The sequence below is a fragment of the Grammomys surdaster genome, unplaced genomic scaffold (assembly GCF_004785775.1).
Source record: "Grammomys surdaster isolate TR1022 unplaced genomic scaffold, NIH_TR_1.0 125953, whole genome shotgun sequence".
In the NCBI taxonomy this organism is placed as follows: Eukaryota; Metazoa; Chordata; class Mammalia; order Rodentia; family Muridae; genus Grammomys; species Grammomys surdaster.
In genome coordinates this window covers 597,732-621,995 of record NW_021620773.1, presented here as the reverse complement: position 1 = coordinate 621,995, position 24,264 = coordinate 597,732, and the positions used below count along the sequence as shown (strand labels likewise).

Below are 24,264 nucleotides of genomic sequence, written 5' to 3'. Positions count from 1 at the left end.
CCTGTATCTGAAGTAACCGACAGTTATGAGCTGTCATGTGGGTGCTGGGATATGAGCCTGGATCCTTTGGAAGAACAGCCGGTGTTCTTAAGGCACTGAGTCATCCCTCCAGCTTTTCTTATGGGGCTGATTTGTAAAGGCTCTGACACTCCACTAGCATTTCAAACTAGCAAAATCAAGAAACTCCCATTGGCCTTTAGAACGAGCTAATGATATGTGGGTACACTGCCTCTCCTCTCTTTTCCCATAAAGACTTTTGTATTTCTTGTGACAGGGATAGAAACCCTTTATCTATAATCTGTACAAAGGCTTAGCGTCATAATTAAGATGTGGTAGGATGAACAGTACTGTCTGAAAACAATAGTTTTCTTCTTCTTCTTCTTCTTCTTCTTCTTCTTCTTCTTCTTCTTCTTCTTCTTCTTCTTCTTCTCCTTCTACTTCTTGATGTAAAAAGAGATATCTTATTGGCTGTAGGATTCACATTCTTACTCCCTTCAGGTTGAACTCCTATGTCTATTTTAAAGAAAAGCTGGGGATGTGCCACTCCACTAAATTCCAGATAGAACCATATTTATTTTTATACCTGAAATACAGCTGTCTGCTCAACGCATTTTAAGTTTCTGATCACTCACTTTAATTGTCGTATCTTGGTTAAAAAATCTGCCGGCATCAAACTCACTTGATAGCCAAGGATAACCTTGAACTTGTGATCCTCCAGTTTTTACATCCGTGCTAGGATGACAGGAGTGTACCAGCATGTTGTTGTCGGTGGGGCTGGAACATGAGCCCAAGTCTTCATCGACAAGAATTCTACTCTCTGAATCACGCATCTTCAGACCACAAATATGCTTTTTAATTTTCTCTTTCTAATTTCTCAGCTTATTTATCATCTTAGCCTTTTTTTTTCCTTTCTTTCTGTTATTTTTGTTTTCCAAGTGGAACTTGACTAAGAGATGAACTTCACTGACTTTATTCACTTAAATTCATCTTTTCCTTCCATTTCTTCAAGAAATGAAAATTACCACTACTAACATTATGGAAAGCAATCGGGATCAAATACTGGTATTTCAAACCCACCAGAAAACAGTGGCTAGTATTTACTGAAGGTTAGAACTATCCAAAATCCAACCACATGGCTTCTTTAAGGCAGGCGTCATTATCTTTATTCCTACTTATTGTTAACAGAAACAGGTTACAGTCGGAAGAGGTAGGCCTAGTGTTTGAAATATGCAGCTACCTTGAGATTCATGACTACAGTATTCAGGGCTGTAATCATCCTTACCCCTTTCTTAACTCTCTGAATGATTTAAAGTCTGTTTGTCCCAGTATTTACCCACATGGTACCTCTCCAATGACACTCTCTCCCACTCTTTCTGACAAGAAGAAAATCAACAGTTTATGCTCCTATCTCAGTATTCCTTCCTCCAAGCAGCTTTTAGAACAGAGGTCCAGTAGCAGTGATTTCTGGTAGATGCAGAAGCATTTTATTCTTTAATATTTAATAATTTCATTGTAAACATGCACAGAGTTCTCCAGGAATAACTTGAATAAATGAATGGTAACAGTACATTCCATGAGATCTTGCAGCATTTCTTCTATGCAGTGAACCAAAAGATGTGCATGCTGAAATGTAGGAAATGCTGTTCACCAAGGTTTTACATTGTAGCCTCATTATTATTTTTTTTTGAAATATATTTCATTTAAGTAAGAATCTGTCTTTGCTAGTTTTATGTCAGGTTGACAAAAGCTAGAGTCACCTGAGAAGAGGGAACCTCAATAGATAAAAGGGCTTCATAAGAATAGCTATAGGCACACTTGTAGGGCATTTTCTTAATTAGTGATCCATGAGGGAGGGCCCAGCCCTCCGTGAGTGGTACCATCCCTGGGCAGGCAATCCCAGCTTCTTTAAATAAACAGCTTGAGCAAGCCATGAGGAGCAAGCCAGTAGGTAGCACCCCTCCATGGCCTTGCATCAGTTCCTGCCTCTAGCTTTAACTTTCTACTTGACTTCCTTTGTAAGCTCTTCCCCCTACATGTTGCTTTTGTGGTCATTGTATTTCATCACAGCAGTAGAAACTGTAACCAGGACAAAAGGTAATGGCATGTACAGTCTGTGTTTCTCTGAGGATCTGAAATAAAATATCTACCATCAAAATATTCAAAAAGGAGCACAGCATGATGGCTCAACTGGTAATTGTGCCTGCTGCTAGGCTTAAGGACCCAGACTAAAATCTTCGGAGTCCACAGCATGATAGCACAGAATCAATTATTGCAAGGTTTATCCTGTTTATCCTGAATTTCTCCACTCAGACTCTGTGGCGTGTGTGCAATGCTAGGCTTCCTCAGGCTAAAAACTCATGTATTCCAGCTTGCTACATTCATTTCTTGCACACTCACAGGGCAGCCCCTTTAACCTAACTCTTGAGTGGTCACTTGGTCAACTTCTCTGCTAAAATCTGTAGTGGCCAGTTTTAAAAGGAATCTCTAGCTCCTAATAGCTTTTGTTCATATATATGTAAATAAATTATATATACATACATATGTATGTGTGTATGCAAGGATGTATGTGTGTATATATGAATGAATGCATGTATGTGTAATATTCAAAGGTGGTCCTTGGTTGCTTCCATGGCAACAATCTACACACATACAGGATGCTATGCAAGTTTTAAAAGATGACTTACCCTCCTTTAATATAGTCCAGGAAGGAGACCTCTGTTTCCACCAAGAAGGACAATAAGGTTACCTAGAGAGAGAGAGAGAGAGAGAGAGAGAGAGAGAGAGAGAGAGAGACCATTACCTGTCAGTATTAACTGTAATCTCAACAAGAAATGGACACAGACAGTTTTCCACTAAAGGGAACAATGATATCCCCTTGTATTTTAAAAATAACTACAGACATTATTTATTAAAATCCACTAGGATGTGCATTTGACGTTATCAGAAGGGAAGAAAGATAATATTAATTATCTACTTCTTCTCTGTGGCTATGAAGAACAGCTTGGCAGTGATCTTCAGGGACACTATATGCTGTTCCCCACTGTAGATTAGGAAAGAGAAAACATCTGGAAAGCGTTTAAAGGTACACACGGTACACACGGACTCACCAAGCTGAGCTGTGTGACAAATGACCTTTTTTGCCCCTGTGCTTCAATATGGGCCAGCTAGTATTGAGAGTGTTATGATTAATACAAAACTTTAAAGGAAAACAACAAAACAAGTTTCTTCTGAGTAAATTAGTTTTAGAAAAATTGTTTTTTTTTAATTTGTTTAATATGAAATTAGGGTGGTACTGATTATTTTTAGTTTTCTGGGGGGGGGGTCTTTGCTCCCCTGCCCCCATCTTGATCTTTCCCAGCATCCCCACAGCTGATATTTGATATTCTATCAGTGAGGACATTGACTTCCAAGGTCAGGATTAGGAGTCACTGAGGAATGCAACCATTCTGAGTTTGGTCTTTGCCAGATTCACTGCACTGAAGCCTGCTGAGGAGAGAAGTCAGAGCAGCACACCAGGCTCCCTCGGAAGAGGCCGGCAGCAAACCCTCCACACTTTCCATGATCTCTTCCCCAGTACAGCCCTCTCGAGGAAGGTACGGCTCCCAGCATATGCCTTCGTTTTCATACTCGAAGTGAAGTAAATGTCTTCCTGAGACGATGTATGCTCCCAACCATCAAGTCGTTTAGAATCTGAGTCTCTTAACAAATAACATTAAATATGACTTACTGTTCCTGAATTAGTGTATTTTTTCTTTTTTCCTTTCTTTTTAGGATTCACCACCTTGAAAAAGCAAATAAGACAATTACACTGTTAGGCTCCCTCAGATTAAAAACACACGCATTCCAGCTTGTTCCGCACACTCACAGGGCAGCCCCTACTGTGACGCTTGGGTGGTCACTTGGCCAACTTCTTTGCTAAAATCTGTAGTGGCCAGGTTTAAAACAAGTCTTTTGTTCCTAATAGCTTTCTTTCACTTTGTTTTGATGATTTATAATCACATATACATATTTATAAGAACCTACTTTATCAGTTTACTGATGCGTGTGAAAGAGTGACTTGTGAGTATCAAACACACTTGTGTGAGTGTGTTTGTAAGTGCTAGTATATTAGATGTGTGTGAGCATGTGTGTTGGGGTAGGGGATCTGCCATGTGCTTGGGAACTCCAGAGCAAATGCTCCCAGAGAAAAGCTCCACCTTCTAAAAGCTGAACCTCCAATGGCTGATTAACTGATTAGACCTTCAGTGATAGTGAAGAGCTGGGCGACAGGGCAAGACAGTCAGAGGCTCCTTCATCTTGTATTCTTACTGAAGCATTTCAAGCTTAACTAGAATTTGATCTCTCTGGTGGAGAATCCTGTGAAAAATTAACACACTCTAATCTAAGACCTGAGGCCAAGCTACCCCAGATAATTTACCTTAGCTTCTCTTAACCTGCTTGCTTCTGCCAAGTGAGATGCCAGGCATTTGAAGGCAAGATATGGTTCTTGCCTTCAAAAAACCTTGTGCTCTGGACACGTAGGCCTATACCTGAGTCCTTCAATACCTGAGTGTAGTTCCAGCCATGTGGAATAAAGACTTACAATTAACTGTGTAATTAATTAGCAGTCACCTCTGGTGTGCTCCCCATAACAACTGGAATGTTGCAAGTCTAAAGCCACACTACCTTGGTCAGTCTTTAGTCTTTTCAATAGATCTTTACTGGCTTCATTGAACCTGATCTAATAGCTTTGTGACCATTAGGTAAATCATTTGGTACGTATGAACAAGGCACTGTTTATCCTTTGGAACATGTTAACTTCTCAGATGTCTGCCTTCCAGAAAAGACAAAACTAAGAGTTCCATCAATAGTGTCTGAGGCCTGTACAGAAGATGTCCTTCTGTTTACTGTACCCACCTCTCAGATGCTTTTGCTGACATATTTTCTTTTCACTGTGTATTCAAAGTTTATTTTTAGTTTATTTATCACTATATATCAATATATATGTAACTAAATTTACTACTATTCAGTGAGGTAACCTACAACTTTGAGTTTTAGTATATGGTGGAAAATTCAATATGGTGCAATTAATAAAAAATACCTTTATTTATAGAATTTATACATATATTATTTAACATTCACACCAACCTCAGGTCTGCCAAAATCTTTGTTTATGACTTTCTTTGTTATTATAAAAACTTCATGAAATGTCTTCCACCTTAGAGCATAAAATCTGGGGTAAGCTAAATCTACGTTTGTGGCCTACAGTCACTGGAACTTGTATCTCTTATCACTTTGAGGTGACAGATGTGCTTTCGTGATGGGAGTCCTCACAGAGACAGGAAGAGGGCATCTTCTAGAGCTGAAGTTAAAGGCAGTTGTGGGAGCAGGGAATGGAAGTCAGTTTCTCTGGAAGACCAGCAAGCATTCTTAACCACGGAGACCTCTCTTCCCTGTCATATATAGCTTCTGGATTTAAATGAGACCTTTAAGATCGAAGTACCCGAATAATGATAATTTCCTTGGAAAGAATCATAATTGCAACTCAATGGTGGTAGCAGACACCTGAGGAAGATGAGACAGGTGGATTGGGAAACTGAGGCCTGGTGTGTTACAAAAGGTGGGACACGGCTGCCCACCAAAGAAAGAAAGAAAGAAATAACAAAAGAAAGAAAGAAAGAAAGAAAGAAAGAACAAAAGAAGGAAAGAAAGAAAGAAAGAAAGAAGAAAAAGAAAGGAAGAAAAAAGAAGCAAAGGAAGAAGGAAGGAAATGAAGGAATCAAAGAAAGGAAAATCATAGATTGCTAAAGAAAGAACAACTCAAAGTCATAGTTTGCTCTTTATTAAAACATATAGGAAATGACCTAATGTGTGAATGTCAGGAGACATATCAACAAAGCTTCTGTTTATAATGCTAGCCATCACACTGCTACCCACTCCAGAGTCACTGGTAAGGGACAGACTTGTGGACACATTGTGGCAGGATAGCAGGACTAAAGACTGAAGCAAAATTAAAATGAAGAGGCAGTGAAAGACAGGAAGCCCCCCTTCCCCTGAACACAGGGTTCACGCTCAGGCCAGTTTTCAGAGAAAGATCTGGAGCAGCCCTTCCCCACCTGGACTTCACCTAAGCAGCATGCCCTGTGAGAGAAGCCTTCCCTATACACATGGGACAGTGGAGCTGAGAAAAAAATAAAAGTCAATGTCGTGTGGAGAGCCAGACCCTTGGTGGCCACAGTTTTTGGGTTTTTCTCTCACTTCATTAGCAGATTTTCTCCAATCTACCAATTCTGTTAAGTTTCCCTTTAAAATGAAAACTAATAGAAAAATAATTGCAATAAGCAATAATCTTCAAAATCTTGGTTTACTAAAGTATGCCTTATGTATGATTATGAATACAGTGTATCTGTCCATGTGTGTCCATGGTTTGTTTTGAACATCATATTCTTTTTTTTTTTTTTTTTTGGTTTTTCGAGACAGGGTTTCTCTGTGTAGCCCTGGCTGTCCTGGAACTCACTCTGTAGACCAGGCTGGCCTCGAACTCAGAAATCCACCTGCCTCTGCCTCCCAAGATCTGGGATTAAAGGTGTGCGCCACCACTGCCCAGCCTGAACATCATATTCTTAGTGAGAATTTGACTTATAAGTAAACGCTCATGTAAAAACTAAAGCCGATACCTTGACTCAGCTTCCTTTGTTCACAGTAAACCTAAAACTTAAAAACAAAATAAAGATTGCTTAATCAGAGACGATTACTGATCCTGAATCTTTCTTTGGAACGATTAGAGTTTTTAAAATTAAAATACTTAAGGGTGTGACATACATAATCTGGGTCAGAGCAATATCTTCTTGATCTCTATCCCAATTCTAGTTCTACAACATGGTCCCTATTTCTTGATAATATAAATTAACTTTAAGAAATGACTGTGTCTACTTTTCTATTGGACAACTGCCCTCCCTTTGGATAAGAATAACCAACCCATGTGTATGGCTTTAAATATGTTTTATATATAAATGAATTTATACATAAACTCAAGCATGTTGAGGATTTTAAGGATATTTTTGAAAGCTATAGCCTCCTTAAAAGCAAATAAATGGGTTTTTCAAGAAACAATACAGGGTTCCTATCTTTTAAGTTAAATGACTGTCAACGGAATGCCTTCAACTGTTCTGGGCCCAATAAAATTACAGCAGGGCTTGTTAAATGTTAATACTCTTTAGCATAAAGAAGAAATGAACATGCCATCATTGATACATATATATGATGAGAGAGAAAGATGTATGGATGTATATAACATTTATGCGAGTATAAAATGTCCGCATACCGAGTAAAAACTTTTTTTGTGATTGTTTCTGGACCACCCACAGTACCATCAACAACGTCTATAAGTCCAGTAACTGTATTGGTTCTTTAGAGTGAACTTTAAGGAAATTGAACTTTGATTTGTCATTGGGACCTTACAAAGAAGGGAAAGCCACTGCTTAGTCTCCCCTCCTCGAGGGAGAAAGTTCTGACAGCAGATAGAAAATTCACTGTCAATGCTATTATGTCTCGGGTCAGGGCATTAAGCAAGAAAATGTTACAAAGGTATAAAGATGGAAGTTGTGTTAGTACAGAAGGATTTATGTATGAAGATTAGGAAGGATGGATATTTACAAAATGTTAAAAAAACTAAAAAAAACTTTTGTGTGTTATTAAGGTTTGAGTAAGTTATTTAAGGTACATAAATGAAGGGATCTGGAGGTAATACATATGACACTAAGGTTTCTGAGGTTTAAAATCAACAATTACCAAAATTGGCTAAAATATATGTCAAACTAAAGTGTATTTAGGAATATTTGTCTACTCAATATTATACAGTAAGTTAAAAGTACAGGTCTGGTGTACTGATCTTCTGGGTGTTTAGTAACCAGACTTGAAAGCTATTCTAATGTGGCCAGAGGGACTTAATGGCAGAATATTTTCCCCCTTTGCCCTCCACGGTCAGTCAAGTTTCAGGGGACTGTGGGCCATCTCTAGACATGTTCTACAGCAGTGAAGAGTCTCCTGTTCTGTTGTTTAGGAAGACCATGGAGCAGCCCTCAAAATCACTTAGAGAATGCATTATTTAGCAATATATGAGAAATCAAGGAATGATACGAAGTTAAACAAGAATTAATGATTTCAAAAATTTGAAAGCTTGTGTGTTGGCAATGTTGTGTCTAAAGCCATTCATCTAGCATTCAGCATTTAATTTAGGAGAAATGAGTTTCCCTAGGTTTTAGGACATAGATAAGAACCTCTGGTCAGCCTTTAGTGGAATTTCAGTCGCATACATCTCTTTGGTCCCTAGGACATCATAATTAACTTTTATTACAGAGGGATTAGTTCACATACTGTGATTTTGTGATTAAGTTAAATAAAGATTTGTCCTGTAGGTCACATAGGACAGGTTGGACAATCAAGAGAGCACCTGGTATTGTATGTAACTATGATCACATTTATTATTTCAGACACTCAAATGGACTAGCAAAGCTTATTTAAAACATGGAACAAGAGGCCACCATTGTGTGTGTGTGTGTGTGTGTGTGTGTGTGTGTGTGTAAATCCGGAAAAACGTGCTCCAAAAATCCAAAATCCAAAATCAAGGCTCATTCATTCAAGAAAAAACAAACACTGAATCTCTGCATCACCTTCGCCTTTCTCAATCTCCTCTTTCTCAGTTTGGTAGCACAGAAAAATCAGCCTTGCAAAGAGAGTAGTAGAGAAAAACAGAAGTCTAAAAGCCACCAACAGACCAGACCCTGGTGTGTCAGAAGATGTTATTTACAAAGAATTAGCGTTAACAGACTTGTCTAAAATCTCTCTATGAAAGTTTCTTTAAACAACGTTTGATTTGTCTTCATCTGACCTAATTCAAAGCTCCAGAGCTGAGAAAAGCTTTATCTTCCTGGCATTTATTGAAAAGAGTCCGTGGTAACTGTTAGCACCTGGATATCTCCCAAAGTATGGAACTGACGTGCAAACCAAAAGAGAAGATCTGAGATACGAAGTTGTCTTTAGAAATTTTTTTAAAAAAAGTTTTAATATGTATTATTTTATTACGTATACATGTGTATGTGTGTGCGTTCACGCGTGCGTGTGCGCGCACACAATGACCCCATAGAGTTCATCCCTAGAGCTGGGCACTGGGAACTTAACTTGGATCCTCTTCAAGAGCAGAACATCCTCTTAACTGCAGACTTATCCCTCCAGACACAAATGGTTTTACAAAGTTCAAGTTGGAGCAGGCCAATTGGCAGCCTAGCAGTGCAGCTCTGTGACCTAGAGGTTTTACAAGTGTTTCCCACTGAACTCCCCAGGAAGCTGAAAAGGATGGGCTGGGAAGGTGAAGCCCAGGGAGGAGCCTAAGAAGGCCATGGTGGAGGCAATGCAGGAAAAGGCCAAGGGAAGGGATAAATTATTAGACAAAAAGCAGACGAAAGAGAAGAGGGGAGCAAAGGACAAATAGGCTGCCAGAGTCTACCCTCTGCAGGAGATGAGAAAGAAGTCATGTCCAACTAACCATTCATCGTGCCTTTTATCCAGTGAAAAATTTTTAAAAATCAATGATGCAGTAAATAGAAGTTTTTTTGATAGCTCTAGAAATACTTTTGGATGAGGGGGTTTCCTACCTCATCTTACTTTTTTAGTGTAACTGATGTTTTTGTTTGTTTTTGTTTGTTTGTTTGTTTAAGAGTTGAAATCATTCACTGGTTGGTTATTTTTTGGGACAACCAGAAGATAGGGAGATACTGAATTAGGAAAGCCTGTGGCCATCTCAGGGATCAGCCTAAACAATACAGAAGGGGCTAGTTTTATATCCTACAATACAAAGCAAATTTAACTGCAATTTGGATCTCAGTCATGCATTTATGTCTGGAGTATATATATATGTTTTTGGTTTTATTTATTTATTTATTTATTTATTTTTGTTTTGTTTGTTTGTTTGTTTGTTTTTGATACAGCAGGGTTTCTCTGTTTAGTCCTGGCTGTCCTGGAACTCACTCTGTAGACCACCTGCCTCTGCCTCCCAAGTGCTGGGACTAAAGGTGTGCGCCAACACTGCCTAGTATGTCTGGAATATTTTCAGTCACATCCGGTCTCGTTTTTCTAGTAGAACAGTTTCTACAGATCCACTCCTCGGTTCTTGCTCTGTCAGGACTGTGATGTCTCTGGTTATAGCAGTTCATTTTCTTAACAATTTTGATAGTGTGCTCTGAAAGGTGGGAAATTTGAGTATGTGCTGTATATGGCATGAAATATTCAAATCACTGGTAGATCATGTGTAGACATAAAAGTGTGAAGCCTTATCTATACTCATTCTAGCTCCCAAATAATTGACAGAAAGACCCATTGTGTGTTTATTAGCAAGCTTTAAGCACTATAACTGGGCAGATATTCATCTACTCTAGCCCTATAAGCTGCTTACAGCCACAGGTTCCATGTTACTTGCAAGCTGAGTCGCGCCCTGGCTTTCTCTGCTCCTTGTGTGTCCTCAGGGTGAATGCTTTGGCCACCCATTCATCAGAACTCCTCCTGGATCCTCTGCCTCATGGCCACTCTTCTCTCTCTACTTTCATTCTCTTGGTCCTTCTCTCTTACTTTTCTCTAGCTGGGACTCCTATCTGGGATTGCAAGTTTAGGCTTCCTATCTCCTTTTTAGAACCACAGGTGGAGTCAGCTCTTTATTGATCAATCAGAGATGATGGAAAACATTTTATTAAACATAACATTGAGACTGGAGATGCTTGACCATGTCCATTGTCTGGACCCTGGACAAATGTCTGGGCATAGAAATCAGCATCTGAATACACAGTACACAGGACTGACCACCAACAATCATAAGGGGGTTGGGTGTGTCATGTGAGGTCTTAAGGGAAACTTGCTGCCAAGTTGAGGCTGAGACATCACTGGGATAACTTCAAAAAGAAATGAGATGTAGCCCTTCAGGAACGTTTTGGTACCTGAGAAATACTTCAGAATTTTGGTACATGTGTTAAGAACCATGTATGAATTGGAACGTCTGTGTACCAGTGAAATCTCGGAAAGTTCAAGCTAGATGTGGTGAAACACTTACAATCCTAACTCTAGGGAGGCTGAGGCGGGATTACCAGGTCAGCCTGGGCAACAGAGTGAGACCCTGGAGAGAGAGAGAGACAGACAGAGACAGAGAGACAAAGAGACAGAGAGACAAACAGAGAAATGACAACAAATTACAAACCAACTCCCAAGAGGAAAATGTGCTTTTATCAGGAATATGCTCAAGAGGGATATATGGATATTCACATGCATGAGAAGGACCAGAAAGGGCCGATACCCCGAGTTTCTACTCAGAAAGCAAGAGAAACCTAAAGCAGTGTTTTACACTATTGGATTGTGCGATGTGTGACCCAATGACACAAAATCATCTACTGACCCATACTTACCATACTAGAAAGATATCCATAGGCCAGACACACACACAAAATTTTGCTTTACGGAGCTAATTTGTCAAACTCACTCAATAAGTAACAACAGCCACCCTCTCCATTTCACCCTCTCTCCTGCCTGAGTGTGTCTGTGTGTCTGTGTGTCTCTGTGTGTGTGTATTGTAGATGAAACTTGGGCTTTTTCCATGCTAGGTCAGTCCTTTACCACCGAAGACATCCCAAGAACTTACTTTTGAAAATGCAGTCTCACTATAGAGCACAAGTTGAATTTGAACTCATGATTCTTCTCTGTCAGCCTCTTGAGTGCCACCATGCCCGGATGTCTGCCGAGATCTTAAAACTTCTTGTACACATGCATCATGTTTAATTTCCTTCAGCCTCATATTATTGATGGTGTTTCTTTTATAAAAAGACATTTACACTGAACTAATGGCACTAACACCATCTCAGGACAGATTGATAATAATAATAATAACAATAATAATAATAATATCCCTATCTAACTTCTTTGTCATCTGATCATAGGTCACACCCAGGCTTCTCATTAAAGCTGTCTTTCTTATACAAGAGAGACTGGGGACTGGTTAAAACCAATCATTTGAATAGATTGTATCTACTAAGGAAGTTCAGAGTGACAGGTCTCTGCAGAACAAACCCTGAAAGGGCAAGAAGAAGTTATATGCATAATCACTACTCCTGAGCCTTGAGGTCAGACAGACTAAGCACTTACATGTGCACAGACTATCTGATACTACTTTCATTGCCTGTATAGACTTAATAATCTCTTTTTTGAAAGATTTAAATAGAAAAGATTATTATTCAGTCTTTGTGCCTAGAATCTTTCGTGGGCTGAGTTTAGCCTCTATAATTCCATAGGTCAATCAGCACACTATGGTTTAGAGCACAAACTAAGGACCACTGAAAACACTATCTATGCCTGTCTTGCTCTTACACATTGAAATTTTCATTTTTTTGTGTGCCCAGAGGGATGCAGAGCTCAGTAAAGATCATGGAATGCAGAATAATGAAAATACTTGAGTCAGTTAATGAATGAATTATGAGTGAAACGCAACTATTTCAGACCAGTAGGAAGGTCAGGGAAGAGATACCTTCACTCTCAAAAGAAATCAGCATTAGTGGCATCCTGGTGGAGAAGAAGTGCACCACCCACTAAATACTGATACACTCTTTTTGCTATTCATATACATTAAAATCTTAAAAGTTCAGAGAATGATCAGATAACAGTGATAACAGATCAACAGTGCTAATTCCAGATTTGGTGGTTGAAGGCAGATGTGACTTCAGTAAGGGTTGTAAATACGGGTTTTCTGTTACTAACTGCATAGTACCCTGGTTTTCCTTTCTGTCTCTACCTAAACGAAAGTGAATGTGCTCAGAAACACTATGCAGGCCAAAACTTACTTAGCTAATGTTATGCTAATAGTAGAAAAATGAATAGTTTTATTTCTCTAATTAGTAATCTGTTTAAAGAGGTGCATAGGGAAACAGCATTGCAGTGGAAGCACAATGGCACAGGATTTATATATAAAATAAGAAAACATTTCCCAAGACCCGAACAGGGACTACACCAGCAAGCATGCTAACACAAGTGGGGGAATCTACCAAGGCCTTGACTCTACAGAAAAAAAAAAAAACAAAAAACAAAAAACAAAAACAAACAGAAAACCTTCAGGCAGCTAAGGAAGACAGAGAGCAGGAGAAACACCCTTCCCCAAAGAAGAGGACACTAATTGGTTATCTAACAATAACAAATAATCAGCCCTGAAAAATATATGCATGCAAGTAACATTCCACAGATAGTAAAGACTGTATTTATATATTCAAGAACAAACACACATCAGAAATTAAAGAAGAAGCTAGAGTTTACGAATGTGGGAGAGAGCAAGAGTGAGTGCATATGGGAGAGATCAGAGGGATGAAGGAGGAAAGGAAAAATAATGTTCGTTATAAAGGTTCTCGAGGAAGGTTAGATGGCTTAGCAGTTAAGAATACTGCTGCTATTCTAGAGGATGCAGATTCTGTTCCAGGTCTCCATATCAAGCAGTTTGCAACCCCTGTAACCACAATTCCCAAGGATCTGGCATCCTTTTGTGGCCCCTGAAGGTACATGCGCACACACACTCACACAAGCATACATTTAAGTATAAATTAAAACTAAGTAAAATAAAGCTTCCTAGGCAAATCTTAATAGCTCAAAATAAGTAGATCGTATGTCTTTAGAGCCAGAATAAAACAGAACCAATTGCCTGTAGCACTGCAGGGCTTTGTGCATTAACCTAACAGGGGAATAAGGGAATGAGGGAAGGACAGATACATAGCCATTCATTCAGAAAGGCTGGGATGAGGTGGGTTGTGCTTGCTCTGATGGAGGACAACAACTGCAACACATGTACACACACACACACACACACACACACAGGGAGCGGGGAGGGAGAGAGGGAGGGAGAGAGGGAGGGGGAAGGGGAGGGGGAGGGGAAGAGGGACTCAGAAAGCATAGCATATTTACTTTATACATCAGAATCAAGGAGTCAGGCTCATGGTATAAATTGAACTATGAGGCTATGAGGCGAAGTTGCAGGCTGCAGCAGTCCTTAGAGAAGGAAGCTGTGTTGAAAGTCTCTATTGAAAATCTCTACAAACACTGTCAACATCTGCAGTGGCACCAGAGGAAGCCTTTGTTGCCCCTCAGCAATGCAGATTCACTCAGAACTCCATCTGCTCTCCGCAAATACCTTCTTTTAATGATATACCATCTAAAACAAACATTTGATCAAAAAAACTAATATTAGTTAAAGGGATAGGTCGGTCCACAGTTAAAGATTATAAAGGTATGTCTGTCTATACTTTCTCATGCACATGTGCACTTGCATGTTCCTGACCTTTGGCAATGAGACTTTGGAAACAGTGTAGCTCACACACTGCCTGCTGCAGGAAGTCAGTAGCATGGCTATTAGCTTTTTACCTCATAGACGTTGAATTGTGACTGTCCTCTTGCGAGTTCCCGATAGCTTGTTGTAAATTCCCCAATGAAATCATGACTGAAAGGGAGAGGAGGAAAAAGTGTGTAGCATTAGCTTTCTGCAACTCTCACTCTTGTTTCAAAACATTTGACAAAAAACAATTTGTTGATTATGAGAAGTATTTAATATATTTATAAACATAACTTTATAACTTAGATCTCTTGAGAAATATACTTGATTGTATTATATAGTAATTATATTATATTATATTAATACATAACTTCCCTTAATCTAAAATTTATAATCAATAATCGTACTTCATTAATATCATCATTCATCAAAAAAAACATGTACATTATAAGAGCTGGAGAGTTGGTCAACATGAAAGAATTTAGAAACACCTGGAAGGTGTTTTCTTTTCCCATGCCTGAGGAGGATGATCTTGATTGAGGTGGAAACACTGGCCCACTGTGGGCAGCACCATTCCCTAGGTGAGATTTGGAGGTATAATTAGAGAGAGGGAGCTGTGGAGAGGCATGCATTCACTGCTTAATACGATTGACTGTCAATGTCATGTGACCAGCTGCTTCAATCCTGCCACCTTGACTTTCCAGCCATGATAGACTGGCTGTAATTTAAACTGTGAGCTAAATAAAATAAGCCTTTTCTCCCTTAAGTTGGTTTTCTCAGTTTTTTAAATTTTAATCACAGTAACAGGAAAGGAATCTAAGACAGAGTTAAAGTAATATATTAATATTAACAAATATTAACAAAAGGTATGCCATAGTAGTTTTTGTGTCGCAGAAACAGATGTGCTTGTAAACCTTATCAGAATTCAATGTTCAGCTGTGTATCACTTAAAAAGTCAAGAACCTTCCCTAGTGAACAGTATTAAGCAATGAAGAAGTTGTATTTAACCCATCGGAATTTTAATTTCTGAGGGTAAGGTTTTGAAGTAAAATGAAACTAATTAACTGAAATCAATTACATAATTTAAAAATCACAAGAAAATTTTTTTCTTTACAATCACTTGAGGTGCAACTCATTTTGATGTCCAGCCTCCCGATTCCCCTTCTCTAAAAGGTCCTGTATACACAACACTGTATTTTCCATTTGGTAAACCTCTTTAGAGCAGCCTCATCTTGAATTCTGTAACTAACATTCGGATTTGGATTCACATCCATGCAGAAGTGAAAGGAGAGTGATGAGGTTGGTAATACGTTGTAACCATGACGTCAAATCCTTAGAACTCACTCTTTCCAGTTACACATGGACACAACCTTTACCACTGGTACTTTAGTTTTTCTACATGTCGTGTGAAATTTGGAAACAAAATTTAATCAAGATAGATGAAACAATTCTTTCGAACGTGGGAAGAGCATCCTCATATCCACAATGTCTTTTAGAAACCTTGTAACTCTCTTGAGTCTTAGTAATTCTGTATAGAACCTTGCCTCTCCCTTCTGCAACGTTCAAGTATCTTAACTAGTAACCATGGTGATGGACAGGTCTACTGAAGCAGTTCAGGTGCTGTGATTCTGACAGGAATGATCAAACCTGAGAGACTGAGTGCTCCCTGAGCAGTGGTGGGAACAGACGATAAAGACCTAACAACACAAACTATGTAGGTCTATCTAGGTTTGGTTACTTGTTTAAAATTCAGTGTTCAGTTCTTGTTTGCTTGTGCTCCGTTTCTGCCATCCGACACTTATCACACCCTTGACAGAGAAAGGCAATGCTTACTAGTCTCAAGCAAATGAAATTAGGCAATGCAGACTCAAAGTCAGGAGCAACTACCTACATAGAGCCATTCTGACACAGTGGAACATCTGGATTCAAGGCAGGGTCTAGTTTTCAGAGCATGCTCTGTTATGAATAAACGGAACTCAGTGAACAGCGAAGAAGAGGGTCTTTAATATTTGGCTAGTTTGCACTAGGTATATTTGTTACTCTTTATAAGCCTGTCAGATGAACAATAGGGGGCAACCTGTTGTTCTCAGTGATGGAAATGTTACTTGAAGCTGTTCAACTGGGTGACCTGCTCTGAAAGATGCCCACACATTCTAAAATGGAGAATTTGTGATTTCTTTCTAGCAAAATGTAGCCTATGCTATCTTCTACAGAATGCCGTTTCCCACCCTTACTGCTAGGTCCCAGGGTCCTGACCCAATCTGTTGTTTCATTGTACCTCTTTAAGACGTCTTGCATTTGTTCAGAACAAGGTAGACCATGAAGAAATGAAACAATGAATGAAGTATTGTTCCCAATCTTAATATGATTTAAGACAGTCATTTTAGAAAAAAAAAACTCTGTATAATTGAAATATTTTTATATCGCAGCAGATAGCATGCATTTAGTCAAAACTTGCATGGCAAACCCAAGACAGTGATCTATAGGATAGAGAAAACCCATCATTTTACCCATACATCCCCCAGAGAAATGACTGAATGGGAATAGAGACTTGTCAAACTTCATAAGACTAGCAAGCAATAAAGTTGCCAAGCCTAGACACAAACAGATTATCTCAAGAATACCAGCGATGTGAAGAGAGATGATCAGATTAGCATAAACACATGGATATGCTTTATCATTCCCAGCCTTTATAAACTGTACTATTTCAAATACTGAATATTAAACTATAAATACTTTAAGAACATCAAAATTGTTTCAACTTTACTTTTTAAATTTGTGTATGTGTGTGTGTGCCTGTGCATGCACATGTCTGTGCATGTGTGGTTGTGTGTATGTGTTTGAGTGTGTGTGGGCCTATAAGTGTGTGTAAGCACATGTGGTATGTATATGAGTGTGTGTGTGTAAGTGCATGTGGTGTGTGTGTGTGTTTAAGTGTGTTGTGTGCATGCAAATGTGTGTATCTGAGAGAGAACATGCGTGGTATGCATTCTTAGTGTGTGTGTATGTGTGTGTGTGCACACACAAGAGTGTGTGTGTATGTATGTGAGTGTGTGTTTGTGTGTGTATGTAGGCACATATGCCTGGGTGCATATGCTGATGGGTGCTTGTGGGGACATGCAAGGGTGCAGAGTGTCCAAAATTACCATGAAGGCACGACAGTTGGAGCCACAAGCTGAGAGCTCACAACCTGAACCTGAAGCACAAAGCAGAGGATACACTAGAAATGCATGACGTTTTGGAACCTCAAAGCCAACCCCAGTGATATACTTCCTCCGTCAAGGCCACTCCTCTTAAACCTATCCCCAAAGCACCAACAATTGCCTGGTGGTTCCTCAGACAATTGGACATAGTACTACCTGAGGACCCAGCTATACTACTCCTGGACATATACCCAAAAGATGCTCCAACGTATAAAATAACAAGGACACATGCTCCACTATGTTCATAGCAGCCTTATTTATAATAGCCAGAAGCTGGAAAGAACCCAGATGTCCTTCAACAGAGGAATTGATACAGAGAATGTGGTACATTTACACAATGGAGTATTACTCAGCTATTAAAAACAATGAATTCATGAAATTCTTAGGCGAAAGGATGGAACTAGAAAATATCTTGAGTGAGGTAACCCAATCACAAAAGAACACACATGGTATGCACTCACTGATAAGTGGATATTAGCCCAAATCTTGGAATACCCAAGATACAACTCCCAGACCACATGAAGCTCAAGAAGAAGGAAGACCAAAGTGTGGGTACTTCTGTCTTTCTTAGGGGAACAAAATACTCATGGGAGCAAATATGGAGACAAAGCGTGGAGCCGAGACTGAAGGAAAGGCCATCCTGAGACTGCCCCACCTGGGATCCATCCCATATACAGTCACCAAACCCAGACACTATTGTGGATGGCAAGAAGCGCTTGCTGACAGGAGCCTGCTATACCTGTCTCCTGAGAGGCTCTGCCAGAGCCTGACAAATACAGAGGCGGATGCTCACAGCCAACCATTGGACTGAGCACAGGGTCCCCAATGGAGGTGCTAGAGAAAGGACTGAAGGAGCTGAAGGGGTTTCCAATCCTATAGGAAGAACAACAATATCAACCAACCAGATTCCTCAGAGTTCCCAGGAACTAAACCATCAACCAAGGAGTACACATGGAGGGACCCATGGCTCTAGCCGCATATGTAGTAAAGTATGGCCTTATCTGGCATCAATGGGAGGAGAGGCCCTTGGTCCTGTGAAGACTGGATGCCCTAGTGTAGGGGAATGCCAGGGTAGGGAGGCAGGAGTGGGTGGGTGGGTGTGGGAGCACTCTTATAGAAGCAGGGGGAGGGGGATTGGGATAAGGGGATTCGGAGGGGAATAACATTTGAAATGTAAATAAAGAAAAAATCCAATAAAAGAAAAGAAAACAAAAACTACTAGTCAGTGCATTAAAGACAGGAGCATTAAAATCAAAGAGTCATGGCTATTATCAAAAGGAGGAGCAGCTGAAAGATTCTTCTCTGTACTTACAAAGACAGCACTTTGTTGCAATCATTGCCAACCACAGGTTCCAAAACCTCATGCATTTCTACTGCAGCCTCTGCTTTGTGCTTGAGGTTCAGGTTGTGAGCTCTCAGCTTGTGGCTCCAGCTGCCATGCCTTCACTATCCCATCATGAACCCTCACCATCTGGAACCTAAGGTCATAGAAACTCTTCATTGTACATGTTGTCATGGTCATGGTGCTTTACCACAGCAACAGAAACACTGGGTTTTTTAAAGTGCTATTTAGACTCTAATGGTTTTGTTTTGTTTTGTTTTGTTTTGTTTTGTTTTGTTTTGTTTGTAGCTTCCTGAAATTCTGGAAGATACTATCTAGAGCTCCTAAGGAAGTCCCAGAATGGCTGTTAAGCACTCCCTGGCTATCTGATGCTCTTGTGTTGTCATCTGTGGAATAAGCATGATTACATTGCTTAGAGACCCCAGAAGTCCAACCTAAATCTGTATGCTAGTCAAGCACTCTGCCATAAAGCCCCAATCTTAGCCCACAATCCAGGTCCTAAGTTGTAAGTATATTCTGATAGGAATAAAATTTTCTCTGTAAGGTATATTTTACCTAGTATAATAGATATTCATATATTGAGGATATAAACCACCCTGGGCAAACATTAAGTGTCTCTAGTACATCTCATCATATCTGTGCTCCTGTTTGTGCAGTACAGGTGTGCTTCTTGGTCTCCATGGTAACTGGATGGATGTAATTACTCCCACACATTGGTGCAGCAGAACTAGCCTGATTTTATCAGACTTGCCCTTACCTGTCCTTCTATACATTTCTAATACAGATAAAAATCATAAAGGTACATTTTATACATGTGTAGAATAACAAACATATAAATATATAGCTGTGCTTTGGAGCTTATATGTAATTGCATGTAACATATTTAAGTAACAAGAACTCTCAATATTTATAATTAACTTTTTACGCTTATTAAATATTTTGTTTATAAATTTGATTTTACTTTATTATGTCCGTACAAAGACTTGGATGTAATCACATTTCTCTAAGATTAAGAAATTGTTTTAATATAGTTTATAGTGACATGTAAATGACAAACCCGTACTTAGGGATGTTATATGTGGTTTTGTCACATTTAGGCAAAAACTACATTCCTATATTGTCACACGTAATTTTTTGAAAAAAAAAAAAAAAGCACACAGACATGTTTGAGTATTTATGCTTCACTATTCAAACTTCATGTATGCCAGATGTAATTCAAACTTCACACGTACAAATATAACTTTTAAAAATATAATTACCTTTAATTCCTTGCCAATTGCCTGTATCTTAATTTAGTAAAATCAAGGCAAACATCGCACTCACATTAAAACTTCCTTGTTCAATAACAAGCATGTTACATATGAGGAGTAGAAGTCTTTGATATAAAATAGCTTTCACCAGCATATCACTTTTCTCCTCACCAGAACAAAATATCTAAAATACATCTACTAAGATGAGGAAGGCATGGCCCCAGAGGGCTCCAGGATTACAGGAGCATGACCTCACCTCCTCCTATCACAGAGGAACAGGGAGTAGGAAGGGGAGAATGCTAGCAAGCCTCAGGCTTTCTCCCTTTCCACTTTTTATGCAGATTAGGTACCTCTTCGATGGATTCTGTTAAGCATGTCTTCACTGAATCCTCTGTAAATGGCCTCACAGACTCACAGAGATTGCATCAAGCCAAGGTGGCATTGACAGAGACCTAACAATGCTGTCTGTTACTGGGCAGGACACAAAGGTCTGGTTTTGTTTTAACTGCACCAGAGCCTCTGGATATTTATCTAGGATTATATGGATTAGAAAATTGTTGAGATAATATCTGAATTTAAAATTTTTACCAATTTCATGGACATTAAAATATTCATACTGTTTATATCACCTACATTTTTGCTATAATTTGAAAGTAATTCGATTCTAGATTTAAGCTCAAGCATTAACATATAGAAAAATGAGTTTCTGAGGTATACTAAGTACATGGTTACAAAAGTTGATACTATCAGCCAGTGATAGTATGGTTATAAAGGCAAAAGAAAATACCACTAGCAGCTTTAATATAAAAAGATAATTTAAATTTTAACCAAAAGACTAAAAAATGAAACCAAACCAACCAAACAAACAAACTGAGGAGAGAGCCCCTGCTCACCTTTGTTTTCTGTTTGTCACTGGTATATAGCTACAAGAATTCACTTCTATGACATCAGTTCCTTTCTCAAACATTTGCAAGTAATACATTTGTTCAAGAATAGATAAATGTGCTTCCATCATAAAAAGATAAATATGATTCAATATTTAATCATTTTCACCTTAGCTATGCCTCATGCATTTTTACATATTGGAATATTTCTGAGCTACTGTAGTATACAGATTCACTTTTTATTTTGTGTGATCAAATTTGTGTGACTTCATAAAGTTAGATTTAATAATCTATACAAATGTGCCATTATATTTCTAGTTTTGTCTTTTTCTGTCAAAGCTCACTACCATTAAAAGATAATATCATTTGAATTTATTTTTGTTTTCATAATGATTCAATGCAGAATGAAGTAGTCCATCACTTCTCAAATTACCATTTGTATTTTGATAAGAAAACACAAGGGAAAGGAGAAAATTGTAGCAAGAGTAACACATAAACAAACTTACATAACAGTGTTTTCAGCCTGAAGCAAGAAAGGAACTGGACCATTCAAACAAAGAATATGAAAAGAAATTAAAAACATACAAAATAAATATGCAGGAAATTTGCAACATCATTAAAATAACAAATCAATGAGTTGTAGCCAAAGAAGAATAATTCCAGGGTAGTATCACACACCAGATCCTCAACAGGATCTTAGAAAAAAGCTTCCCCTAAGGAAAACACACTCATACAGATAGATACAAGAATCACACTAAACACCAAGTAAAACCAGAATAGAAATTCCCACTAGTGTATTACAGTGAAAACACTCAATAGTCAGAACAAAGAGAGAAGAGGAATGCAAGGTACAAGAGAAAAAAATTACTGAAGCCATATATAAAGAAAAACCTAGTAGAATCATAGCTGATTTCTTGATCAACACTTTAAAAGTGCAAAGAAAGTGGGGTGATGTACTACAAGTTGTAGAAGACCTTCTAGACCAGGCCTAGAAGACCATACCCCCTAAACTGCCTGCCATAGTAGAAGGAGGAATAAAAAATTCTCCATACTATAAGCAGGCTGAAAGAATTCAAGTCCATTAAACCGCCCTACTGAGACTTCTGGAAGCCAGAAATGGAATACAGAGAAGAAACGGCCACGAAAGAATGGAAGAAAACAAATGAAAATATAAATCCTGAAATACAAAATAGGACTAAGAACACAAACAACAAAATGTCAAAAGTCAAATAACAAAAATAACATCAATAAACGCACACCTTTCCGTGATGACTTTAAATATTAGTGACCTCAGTTCACCCATCCAAAGACATGGGTTACTTAAAGGTTTAAACAAAAACTATCTATTTATTGACTACAGGAAACCCATCTTACCTTCAAGGACCTATCTTCAATTGAAAGGATGGGGGAAAAAGATATCCTAAGAAATGAGACCAGGCAACAAGCAGGTGCTGTCATCTTACTATCTGACAAAATAGACATTAAATCAAACTAATCAGAAGAGATAAAGAACACTTTGTTCTAATCAAGAGAACAATTAACCAAGAAGATATTATAATTCCAAATAGATATACACCAAAATCTTGAACATATAGTTTTATAAAAAGCATACTTCTAGACCTGAATACACAGATGAGCACTACTCAGCCACAGTAGGTGACTTCAATTCCACCCTTTCTCCAGTAGACAGATCATTGGGACAAAAAATAAAAATAAAAAAATAAAGAGAAATGGTCATATTAAACAACATCGCATATCCAACAGATCTAACTACAAGTATCTATGAATATTTCACACAAGCATCTTTCTATTCTGGAAGTCCACAGAGGATTCTCCAAAACAGACCACATACTAGGCACTAAACAAATCTTAATAAGTACAAAAAAAGAACCTGAAAAGATTCCATGTATTCTATCTGCCCACAGTGAAATAAGGCTGGACACCAACAACAGAAGAATCTCTAGAATAACATAAATTCACAGAGATTAAACAGCATACTACAGAATAATGAATGGGTCAAGGAAGTCAAGAGAGAAATCTTTACAAAATACCTGAATGAGGAAGTAGCTGATTGCCAAATTAATTATACCTGAAGTTTCCCTAGAAATAAGACTCTTACGTACTGAAGGCATTTGAGATAATTTCATATTTCAAGTGATGGAGAGAATGAGGAAACATCTGGGGTGGCTGAATGCTCACAGGGAAGGTATCAGCTGCTTTCAGATGTTCCTTTCAGCTATGCAACTGATACAACCACTGTGTACAGGCACACAGAGGCAACTTGTAAGTACTGTGTGAGCAGTAGGGTAAAACACTCACCTAAATCCAATGAGCTTGCCTTTAGCATGGAAGACCCAGCAGGAAGAATTCATTAAGTTTGCTAATAAATGAAGAATTGAGTGAATCCAGGTGTCTAAAAAGCTTTCCTATAGTTAATGACATTTCAACAGGGACTGGACAGAAAACCTATGCATTTGCAGAGCATGCCTTCCCAGGTGGGGAAAACACTATAAAAGTTCTGACAAAGCAGGGTAGACCAGAGCACTGTGTAGTTCAAAATGGCTGAAGAATTTGCTGACCTATGTTATAAGAGCAACCATAGGAAATGCTTACATAATTTTCAGAAAAATTTTATCAAAATCTAAAAATCTCCAAATCTTTCAAGGTAGACAGAAAGACTGTAAAGCAAATTAAATATAATTAAAACATTTTACATAAGTAGTAAAGCCCTCAGTTAAGTCACTATAACAGGTCAACTGGTTAACATGCAAATGCACATGACAATTTATTCCAAACCTAATTGAACAGATTATTTTTCCTAACTCATTCAAATAAGTGAAGATGATCAGGAATTCAAAATTGATTAAGGCTCTAATGCACACATAATTAAAATAGCCTGTCTTGAACATCATAATTGCAAATTAAAAGGTCAGGGGACAGAAAGTCACATGCTCCTTTGGGAAAAAAAATAGATAGAATTTAAAAAAAAAAAGATTTGCCTGTATAACATTGTTTGTAAAATTCCATTTATCAACATTAAAATAAAAATCTCCAAGCTTGTGGCCTGCATACACAGGGCAGTAGGATTAACTACAAGCAAATAATGGGCTGATTTTAGGGGAAGATTAGAGACAGTGAGCAAGGAAATTGAAAACAGATGAGGAAGTCATGAAAGATTTAAAAAATGATCTAAAGAGGTCTCACGTCTCACGGTAAGCTCAAATTCTTAAGCACTGCATTTAAGATCATAGAGAACCCCAGAACA

The 24,264-nt window shown here is 38.5% G+C and overlaps 1 protein-coding gene across 1 annotated transcript in view; it reads right to left on the bottom strand.

The window, feature by feature from the left end:
* The window catches only part of Cpne8 (copine 8), a 166,950-nt gene that overhangs the window by 40,763 nt on the left and 101,923 nt on the right, over positions 1-24,264 (bottom strand). The window contains exons 11-13 of the mRNA XM_028753660.1: positions 14,413-14,488; positions 3,728-3,781; positions 2,685-2,746 (exon numbers count right to left, since the gene is read on the bottom strand). Coding sequence (XP_028609493.1) covers positions 2,685-2,746; positions 3,728-3,781; positions 14,413-14,488 — 192 coding nt within the window. The remainder of the gene's footprint in view (positions 1-2,684; positions 2,747-3,727; positions 3,782-14,412; positions 14,489-24,264) is intronic.